Source organism: Capsicum annuum, chromosome 10 (assembly GCF_002878395.1).
Source record: "Capsicum annuum cultivar UCD-10X-F1 chromosome 10, UCD10Xv1.1, whole genome shotgun sequence".
Taxonomy (NCBI): Eukaryota; Viridiplantae; Streptophyta; class Magnoliopsida; order Solanales; family Solanaceae; genus Capsicum; species Capsicum annuum.
Window position 1 is genome coordinate 79,547,025 of NC_061120.1, and position 11,514 is coordinate 79,558,538.

The 11,514-nt window shown below is 35.7% G+C and overlaps 1 protein-coding gene across 10 annotated transcripts in view; it reads right to left on the reverse strand.

Moving 5' to 3' along the window:
* LOC107845508 overlaps nt 1-11,176 on the reverse strand; it is a 37,450-nt gene extending 26,274 nt beyond the window's left edge. For 4 of the 10 annotated variants that reach the window (XR_007045745.1, XR_007045748.1, XR_007045742.1 and 1 more), the window contains exon 1: nt 9,531-11,167. Coding sequence is in view for 1 of the 10 variants with exons in the window: in XM_016689867.2 (XP_016545353.1) it covers nt 9,531-9,606 (76 nt within the window). In the remaining 9 variants the exon portion in view is untranslated. Of the gene's footprint in view, nt 1-7,267; nt 7,335-9,530 lie in introns of all 10 variants that reach the window. The other 6 variants (XR_007045746.1, XR_007045749.1, XR_007045747.1 and 3 more) reach the window with 5 other exon arrangements.
* Between the last annotated feature and the right edge of the window lie 338 nt (nt 11,177-11,514).

An 11,514-nucleotide genomic window follows, 5' to 3' on the forward strand; every position in this document is an offset into this window, starting at 1 on the left:
GTCCTATTGGCATTTATTGTCTTTTCCAAAATGGACTTGATTTCTCTATTGGACACCTCAACCTGTCCATTAGTCTGCGGATGATAAGTTGTTGCCACCTTGTGTTTTACTCCATGCTTCTCAAGCAGACCTTTGAATAGACAATTACAAAAAATGTGACCCACCGTTACTAATGATAGCATGGGCATGCCAAATTAAGAAAAGATATGCTTTTTCAGGAATGCGATGACACTACGTGCTTCAATGTTGGGGAGCACAACTTCTTCCACCCATTTCGAAACATAATCCACAGCCAGAAGAATATACTTCAGGACAAACGAACTTACAAAAGGTCCCATAAAATCCACACCCCATACATCAAACAATTCAAATTCTAAGATAGAAGTCAGAAGAAGTTCATGTCGTCTAGATATGTTACCTTGACGTTGACATTAATCACAAACGGAAGCAAAATCATTTGCATATTTGTATATTGTTGGTCAATAATAGCTACATTGTAGGATTTTATGGACTATGCAGGTCCCTCCATGATGACCCCTGACTAGTGAAGATTGACAAGCCTCAAATATACTCATCATCTCCACCTCAGGCATACAAACAAATAGTTCCATCTGCACAGGTTCTGAATAAATAAGGTTCATCCTAGAAAAATTTCCTTACCTCATATATGAACTTCTTTCTTTGTTGAAAGGAAAAATTTTCTGGAACTAGATCACTAGATAAAAATTTGCATAGTATGCAAACCATGGGAATAGATCTTAGGAAGCGGCCAATAACTGCTCGTTTGGAAAACTGTCAATTATCTCGAGCCCATCTTCAACTTTATGCATAGCTTCCTCCTTTAGTATAGACAAGTGATCCGCAACTTGATTATCAGTGTCTTTTTTATCCTTGATCTCGAAATCAAATTCTTGTTACAAAAGTACCCACTTAATGAGCCTAGGCTTTGCATTCTTCTTAGCCATTAGATACCGCAATGCTGCATGATCAGTGTGCACAATCACCATTGTCCCAATCAAATAAGACCTAAACTTCTCAAAGGTAAAAACCACTGCCAACAACTCTTGTTCTGTCACGGTGTAGTTCTTTTGAGCAGGATTTAGTGCCTTACTAGCGTAGTAGATGGGATAAAGGATATTTTTTTCGTTAACCTAGTACTACCCCTAAGGCCAATCCACTTGCATCACATATAATCTCAAAAGGAAAGTACCAATTTGGGGACACAATAATAGGAGCAATCATCAATTTCTCTTTCAGATATTCAAAATTCTTAAAGCATGCTTCAGTAAACTCAAATTTTACCTCTTTCTTGAGAAGCCTACAAAGAGGCTAGCAATCTTGGAGAAGTCCTTGATGAAGTGCCTATAAAACCCGGTATGTCCCAAAAAACTATGAACATCCTTCATGAAAATTGGCAGAGCTAATTTCTCGATCACTTAAATCTTTGCTCTATCTACCTCAATACCCTTTTTGAAATTTTGTGTCCAAGTACTATTCCTTATTTAACCATAAAATGACACTTTTTTCAATTAAGTACTAAGTTGCATTCTTCACATATTCGAAGAGCATTTGTTAAGTGAATCAGAAGTCATCAAAAGAATCACCAACGACTAAAAAATCATCCATAAATACTTCAATGGTGTCTTCTACCATGTCAGAAAAGATTGAAATCATGCATCTCTAAAATATGGCTGGAGCATTGCATAACCCAAATGGCATACGGCTGAATGAGAAGGTCCCATAAGGACAAGTAAAGGTTGTTTTCTCTTAGTCCTCAGGCACAATAGTTATTTGTACCCATCTAGAAAATAGTACCATCCTCTGCCCGCAAGTCTATCTAACATCTGGTCTCTAAAGGGCATAGAAAATGGTCCTTCTGAGTCCATGCATTCAATTTCCTATAGTCCATACACACTCCCTTCCTAGTGACTGGCTGCATTAGCACTAGCTCATTCTTCTCATTAGGTACAACAGTAATATCGCCTTTCTTCGAAACACATTGTAACGGACTGACCCACTTACTATCAGCAATGGAATACACCACCCCGGTGTCTAACTACTTGCTTATTTCTTTCTTCACTACCTCCTGAATAGGAGGATTTAGTAGAAGCTGATGTTCTATACTTGGGATACAATCTGGTTCAAGTTAAATTTTATGAGTATTAATACCAGGCGGGATACCCATATTGTCTGTAATGGACCAACCAATGGACCTCTTAAACATTTATAACATTGATAATAAAGCTTCAACTTCTGACCCAATCAAATCAGCTGTAATGATAACTGGAGAAGTTTTGTCGGCCCTAAAAAATACATCACAAATGAGAAGGTAGGGCTTTCAACTCTAAAATAGGTGGCTCCTCAATAGATGGGCGAGTAGGAGGAGTGGTTTTATTCTTCAAATCCAAATCAAGCTTCTTTGGTGCATAAGTGTAAGAACCACTCCCATAGAGTGCACATACCATCTCATCATAGTCTTCAATACCATCGCTATCAAATTTTATGATCACAACTACCAAGGCTTTAATACCCAACCTCTCATTAATAGGACCAATATCAAAAGCATCATCCCAAACAGTCACTAAGTTTACATCACAGAATAAATCCATCTCCGTATCATACACATCAATCCCGGATACCACTCTTAACGCATCTGGATGCTTCATGGATTTGCATACATTGAATATCACCTATTCATCATTAAGTCTCAACATCAGATGTCCTAGCTTCAGATTAATCAACGTTCTACATTTAACCAAGAATGGTCTTCCTTAAATAATTGACACTTAAAAGTCCATTTTATAGTCTAATATCATAAAACAACAAGAAAGATTAAAAAAACCACCTTCACCAACACATCATATAGAATACCAACTGGCTTCTTCACCGTTCAATCTGCCATCACTAGTCTCATGGTGGTTGGTTTTGGAGCTCCCAACCCCAACTATTTAAACACTGCGAATGACATCAGGTTGATGCTAGCACCCAGATCACATAATGCGTGAGTGAAGTTGAAAGATCCAATGGTGCAAGGTTTGGTGAAAGAACCAGGATCCTTCTTCTTCTCCACCAAATATCTAGTTGCTACAGTGCTGTAATGATGAATATTATCAGCTGACTCATAACTTACTGACCTCTTCTTGGTGATTATATCCTTCATGAATTTTGTATATACTGGAATTTGCTCTAATGCCTCTATAAGTGGGATGTTGACTGATAGCTCCTTCAATATAGCAAAAAAGTTTTGATACTTATTGTCTTCTTGTTTTTTTCAACTTTCGAGGAAAAGAGGATGTGGTCTCGGGATGGGCTTCAAAATAGCCTTCTCAACTTTTTCTTTTCCTTTATCTTGCTTGCTACTACTCTCCACATCAATAGAATCATCATCATTCTTTTGTTCATTAACAGTGGGTACAGGCGGATCTGTAGTGGTTTTACAACTCCGAATGGTAATGGCAAGGCATTGGCCATCATTCTGTAGATTTGCAACGGTGTTACTAGGAAGAGTGTCAGGTTGCCTTTGATACAAAGTGGCTAACATCTGGCCATACTGCTATTCCAGTTGTTTGATTGTTGTAGCATGTGATTCAACTTTTTGATTCAGCCCTGACAGGTCTTCTTAATATCCTTAAGACAACACTCTTGGCTCTCTTTTTCTTTGACTATTTTTGACAAAAGTGCCTCTATTCTGGATTCTGAATCACGACTACCTGGTGGGATATATTTTTACTCTTCTCATTTTAGTCATTTTTCTGTCGCCAATCACCATATCTCTTACTACTTTTATCTCTATATTTGTTATTATAATAGTTTCAACCTTGATTCCCTAGCTCTTGGGATCGAAAATCCGCCAACCTACGATCATAATACTTTACTTTCTCTCCGAATTCAATCTCAAAAGTTCTAGAAGTAGATCAATGTGCCGCAGTTGTATTTATTTTCTCAGCACTCATTGTTATAAATTATTTTATAAGTAGCCCAATATCTGTCAAAAGCTGTGCAACCTCTTATGCTACCAAGTCATGACCAGCTCCATAAGCATTATCTGCCCCAATAGCATACGTACCTACACCATGCTCTCCTGCGCAGCATCCCACCAAAGACGCATGAATGCACCTCCCAAAATTGTATCTGCCATTACTCTAGAACTGACATTCAGTGAATTGTAGAAGATTTCCAATAAATTTGATGCTCTGATTTTGTGATTAGGTACCATGCTCTGCTTCTTCTTGAATCTAAATCATGCCTTATACAAGGATTCTGCAGGTAATTGTCTAAATTTATAAATTTCATCTTTCAATTGTAGCATCTTTGTAGGAGGGAAAAAATCTGTTCAGAAACTGTTTACACAACTCATATCAAGTAGTGATTGAACCTCTTGGAAGTTCCCCTAACTATAGTGATGCTTCAACTATCAATAAAAATGGGAAAAACCTCAATCTCAACGCTTCTTGATCCACCCCCAGAAGAGTATATGACGTGCAGATCCTAGTAAAATTAGCAAGATGCATGTTCATATCATTAGTAGATCATCCCAAAAACACACCCTTCAAATTCAACAATTGGATCATAGAGCTAGTAATATCAAACTTCACATTGGGTGGTAACGTAGGAGAAAAGATAGCTCCTGTCTCAGCAGGTTCAATATAACCCATATCCTCTTCATCATCGTATAGATGCAAGTGTTGATATGAAAGAATCAATGGATCTCTTTCTCTCTGAACTCTATCATGACGTTTAGCTACTTGACGTGGTCAACCTAGCCTCTTCAGCTAATCGGGCCTCTTCGGCTACTCTTCTCTATTCCTTAGCAGTAGCTATTAATTATTGCATTTGTAAATCTGCAACATTCTGTAGATCAACTAAAATATACAGGAGTGCAATACTGGTATCAATAGGTGAATGGGGGAGGATCTTGAACTTTAGTAGGAATACCATCACGAACTTGACCTGAAATCCTTCACGGTGTTTGAAGAATCCTTTCAGGATCTGGATCAAAAGGGAGTAAATAATTGCCTCTTCTCCTAGTGTTTGACATACACCGGCGTATGACAAATCAATAATAGAAAATAAAACCCACGAATTTCACCAATTCAATTAACTATTCAAACCGTCCCCCCGATCGCCCAAAACTAACCTCCAAAGAAGTATGTTGTGGTTAATTCCAAATATAGTAACCCAACTAGGTTGCTATTGATCCAATAGAGAAGATAATGAATAGCTATATAACATGATGTAATTCATGTGCGGTGCGAAAAAGTAAATGGGGAATTTCGAAAGTAATAGTAGTTAGTAACCAAACTTGAATGCTTTGAGTTGTAAACAATAGAAGACGAACACTAGGACTGTGTTCCCCCTAGATTCTTAATTTCGTAAGCTTCTCGTGTTCAACCCACCTATTTAGCTGCTCTACATATAAAGTAAACAACATACGTATTACCAACCATTTTGTGAACGCATTGATAAATCTTACCCTTTACCGTATGAGTCTCAAGGCGTCACCTTATTGATCCTTGTCTATGACTTCAGTTCAACTCCTACCTTTTAAGCCTCGAGTTGATTAGATGAGATGGCAGAATACTTATTTTGGAAGTGAATCTTAAATTACTGTCTTAATCCTCTTTTCCTAATCTCAAAATCCCTGGTGAAGATGTTTGCGAATACATGCTATCCCCAAGATCCTGCAGTAGCTTTGAGATCAATTAATGTAAAAAAATATTAAGATACATGCAGCTTACTTTAGAATAGATGACTCCCCCACTTCCCTTACGTAGTTAATCCACCAGGGTTCCCACAACCCTAGTTAGGGAAATTAGTCACTCACACTTGTACAACAATCCATGATAATCAATAAAGAAAGCATGCATTGAATTCACAAGAATAAAATGGATAATATCTCTAAGTCTTCAATTGAATAATAACCCAAAAAGCTCAACAACAAAGTATTAACGATGAGAATAATATAAAAGTATGTAATAGAATGTCAAAGAATGTAACCTAATAAAACATAAACTCTAGGGTATTCATAGTATCTAAAAAACCCTCAGAAATCCTAATAAAAACAGAAAAGGAAAAGTAATGTCGGCACAAGGTACGACTCACTCGTCCACTCATACAGTCTTCTTACGAGTCGTACTGTGCTTCTCGTGTCCACTCCAGTGTCTGATCATCCAAGCTTCAACTTTCTATTTTTCTTACGACTCATGTCCACGAGTCGTACCTTGACCATAGGACTCGTGGTCTTTACTCGTATCCATCTGGGACTTCTTCCTCTCAATGGGACTTCTTCCTCTCAATCCTTTGAACACGGGCCTTCTTACGATTTTTCTATACAGTCAATACACAGACTTTCGACTTGTATTCTTCTGAGACTTCAACTCTGAATTTCTTTCTTGGTTTCTGTCGTACTTACGATTTCCTAACACGACTCGTATACTCATCTGACGACTCATATACTTGAGTCGTATCTTTCCTTTACTTGAATTTCCTATTTGGCTTTACTTCTATTATCCTTATGAGTTAACCTACGAGTCGTATGATGTGTTTACGACTCGTATCATCTACAGTCTTGGTCTTTTTTAGGTCTTGTTCTTCCAATTTCACTTCAACACTATTTTAGACCCATTCAACAAGAAACAAACCAAATCATATCAACCAAAATAACCAAAGTACAAGCATAATTTCATGGTTTTAAGCATCGAAAGTACCTTGTTTCCATGACACATCACCTTTGGTGGAAAAGATCATAACCAGAATAACATATTGGTCTGCTAGGCTCTTGACCTATGCAAGAAGGTTGCAGCTGCTAAAAGCAGTGATTTTTGGGATGCAATACTATTGGGCACAGTTTTTTTCGATCCCAAAAAATGTGTTAAAATGTATAGGCAATATGTAGATCCTACTTATGGAATGGTCAATCTGAAGTATAAAAAAAACATTAGTCTCCTGGGAAAAGGTGAATCTTTCACAGGCTACAGGTTTGATTAAATGTGATCAACTTAATACTATGGAACAGGGCTGCTATTACAAAGCATCTCTGGGCTCTTGCACTTGAAAAAGATTGCCTATGGATTAAATGGCTCCATAGTTTTTATATAAAGCAGTAGGTTCTTGATCATATACCTTTACTCTAGAATGTATCCTGGGTACTTAGGAAATAACGAATACCAGGAGGTTGGTGATTGAATTACAGCAAGTGCAGGGGGATTTGGTAAGTAGATTGCAGTAGATTGAGAAGGGAGAAAAGTTCATTATCAAAAAACTCTACCTAATGCAGCAACCTCAACGTCCTAAAGCACCTTCGAAGAAGCTGATCCTACATCCTCATATGCAACCTAGCCATAAGTTTAATTTGTGGTTAGCTTTACTACAAAGATTTGGCAATGGTGGACAGATTAATGAAGATTGGGGTATAGATTCCAAAAACTTGTGTATTCTGCGGTCTAGCTGATGAGGTATTTGGACATCTATAGTTTGAATGTGTCATTACAAAAGGTGTTTGGAGCAGACTACTTAAACGACTTGGACAGAATAGAAGAGTGGAAGCCAGACTGCAGAAATGGATTGGCAGGTGACAAGTATGAAGCAGGATACTGGTCTATGGGAAATAACTGCATCAGTGTTCAACATGATGGTGTACTCTATTTGGAAAGTAAGGAACAATCTTAGATTCCAGAAGGGAAGCTACTCAAGTGACAAAATATGTAGAGAGATTGCATGATAGCCTAAAGACTATCTAAAATCGAATTTAAGGACTAAAACACAAAAACCAGCCACCACAAGACAAAAAAAACAACACAAGAAAGGAGATGAAGAAGAAGATTGCATAAATATAAAGATAGATAATGAAATATACACCACCTTTAATGATTAGCACATAATTGTGTATCAAACAACTAGACACACTTCACCATGGATGGATAACACTTCATTCTTAGGTGTACCAAGGGAATTCACACTCCTCAAAACCCACCTTTCTTTCCAAATGGTCAACACAAGTGAAGAACCACCTCACTTGCATAGAGAACCTTCAAGTTTTGATTTTTCTCTTAAGGAGAAGGAGAAGACTACAATCTAAGAAGACTATAATTACAATCTAAAAAGTCACTCAATTCATTATGTTAAAACTAAGGAAAATAGAAACCTATTTGTCTATTTATACTTATTACAAACAAAGACTAAAATACCCTTAATGAAGGGTGCTCCTTTGGAGTGTAAAAAGGGAGTCTTAAAAGACAACAATAGCCCTAAAATGGGGTGTCTCTTGAGTGTCAAATTATAGTGTGCAAAGTCCATCTTGTCCTTAAGAGAGACACCTCTTTGAGTGTAATGGTTCCCCTTCTCCTCCTTCAACTTGACAAGGCTTTGAAAGGCTCCAAACATTTGCCAATTCTGAAACTTGAACCTTTGACAATGCCTTGTACTCTTTTGTGCTCTTCATGCTTGTATCATTGTAATACATATACACACAAGGGGGAATCACGTAGCAAGATGACAAACATTTGGAGACTATAAACTTATACCATTAAATGCAATTAGTGAGTAGTTGGTAGTCTTTTAATAGTATGATGTATGTATATGGTGTAGGTCCAGTAGTTGAGAGGGTGATTGGTCAGTAATTACCAAGTTTTGTAATTACTATATTTTTGGTGAAATGAAATTACAATTTACCAAAAACAAAAAGAAAAAATAAAACGTATTAAAAAATTCAAAGGTTTTTTTTGAAATTTAAATAAAAAATGTCTAATTGAGACACTTTATCAAGAATTGGGGAGTTTTATTGGAACATCTGGAAGGAAAAAAATGCCAATTTTATTAGCAGTAGTAAGTATGAATTGCAATAGGATGACAAACATAGTAAGATACATACGAAAACAAAGAAAGCTCAAACAAACAAAATGATGGACACAGCTGAAAATTATAGTCCTAGATGCATCTCATATTTTCATTTTGGTGGCATCAACATATACTTATAGGGTTTTTCACATACTCCTTATCTACAATTCTACATTAATTTCGAAAAAATTAAGGAGTCTAAGAAGTATATGACTTGGAAGCAAACCAACTAAGGAGGATAGCAAATTACCTTATCAAACAATAATTAGTAAATCCATCAGTTTTCTAGAATGTGTCATCAGAAATAAATTTCAGTAACATATTTATTATTAAGCCCACATATGGACTGGGATCAATTTATTCGGTGATAATTTGGAGTATGGGACTCACAGCAGATCAAAAATTCAAATGTACTAAAAGAAGAACATATTGTGAGACTTTAAATGTACAAGATAAACTAGTTAATTTGATACGAAGTTACTCATTTGACTGTTTCTTACTTGAGAAGAATGTCACAGTTGTGAGTAATTAAAAGTCCAATGGATATCCTTAAGAAATAGAGACCTTAAATGACACCGAAGAAGACAACTCAATAAGTCATTGTAGGCTGTAATTTAAATTAACGACATACTAAAACATATAAGATGAGAGAAAAAAAGAAAATGACAAAGTTGCAAGGCTTAAATTTCAAGTACCTTTCAATCCCTCCTTTGATAGGGACTCTGGATATAGTTTTTGTTTACTGTTGGAAGGTCTATTTTTGCTGGGCATTGGTTTCTTCGTTCTAAGCTAATCTCCATAACCTTGCCTTTGCTTGATTCAGTGATGCCGATCACTGGTAATGTTGGTAATGCTGGATTGACAATTTTTTTCTCCTCAAAATTTCGAATAGGTAGCTTGTGTAGATTTTTAAAGAAATAGTTTTTTTCATTTGAAAGTTGAAAGTCTTTGCTCTCGATTGTTGTCATGTCTACGGGAGGAGTAGTGGTTGTTTCTACAAAAAGAAAGTTGGTCATTCATGATAAATGCATACTTTATGACCCCCATAACACTCTGAAGTAAATATTGTGTCAATCTTTGTACCACTTGAAGCAAAATATTATATAATAAGAAAAAATTACCTTCTAATCAAAATATTAGAGTGCTGGACGTTTAGACATTTATCACCAATGAAACACGGGAATCACATTAACAAAGATAAAACACAGTAAAACTATGAAGTATCAGTAGCAAACAACTGCAACCAAAGAGGTTGAGAAAGAGTGAGAAATTACAATAATCTAAGTACAAGGAGCAGTCATGTTTGTGATAATTAAATAACTGTCATCTTGTTCATGATAAATTAAGACCATTCATGAAAGAGACAAAGACAGAAACATGAATAATACTAACTTAAAGCTTCTTTAAGCTAATAATCTTTCAGGGTCTATAACTATGTACAATTTATACATAGCTATAGACTGCTATTAGCAAGAAGATTTCGTATAAGTCACATAGTGTCCATTCAAGCGACAACCTTAATTTCAGTTACTATTTGGCTTAGCAGTCCTTTTAATAAACTCCTCCACAAAGATATCAAAAAGCTTCTATCTCATATAATTTTCTATTGTTGGTCCTCAAAAAGATCAAGTGTAAGGGATGTGATTAAGACCACTAATTGAGTTAACCAACCTTCTATTGTTACAAAATAGAGTTCGTGAACATCACTCTCTAAAAAGGGAAAAATGATTCGGGCATATCATCAAACACTTTAAATGCATAACTTCAAGATTGTTATTTGTTAATAATAATCACATTAAGAAAAGAACTGAACCAAGAATATGTAGGTGCAATATCGTCGTCTATTGGAAACCCAGCAATAATAATAAGTACTTGATACTTCAAATTTTTTATGAAATAGGATTAATGCTACAATTATAATTTGCGCAGAAAAATAAAAAAGACATCAAGAAATAGTAATCCAAAATCATACAGGGGCATGCACCAACATACCTATTTGAAGACATGCATGTATAGATCAGATACAACTAAGCAAGGAATTGGAATTAGAATTATGTACCCATCCACACCAAATTATATACCACTGCCATGTATATGGGGCTGCTAACCTCTAGCATCTCAATAAAACACAACTAAACACAAGCTATCAGATTACTTTCGTTCGTTTCTAATTGTATGTCATGCCTGGCTTGATTCTTAAAATAAATTCTATTCGATGAAATACAAAAGAATTCTATCAAAAAGGAAAATAGAGAATGAGACAGTGTATAGTGATGACAACGAAGAAGAAGCTGGAAAGATAATTGGTACGTGGCTATTATAGGTCAGGTTAAAAAAAGAGTTTAACTAGTATTTGTGAAATTATTTTCACATTGTTTCAACTTTTTAATATTTAAATTATGAATAAAGAAAATAACTGTAGAAAATAACTTGGACTCTATTTTTTAATTAGGAAGACTCAATCCATCATGTTTTCGTTGAAAATTATCGAATATGAATCAATTAATAACATCAACCTTTATATCAATCAACAAAATAAATTGGCCAAACTCCTCAACTTGATACGATCTTTCAATTTAATGCCTTAACTAACCTTTGTTCATTTTAAACACCTAAATTAGACAGCTGTTGTGTCAATTTGACATTTTTTTTTTACAATCAACTAATATCACTAAGTGT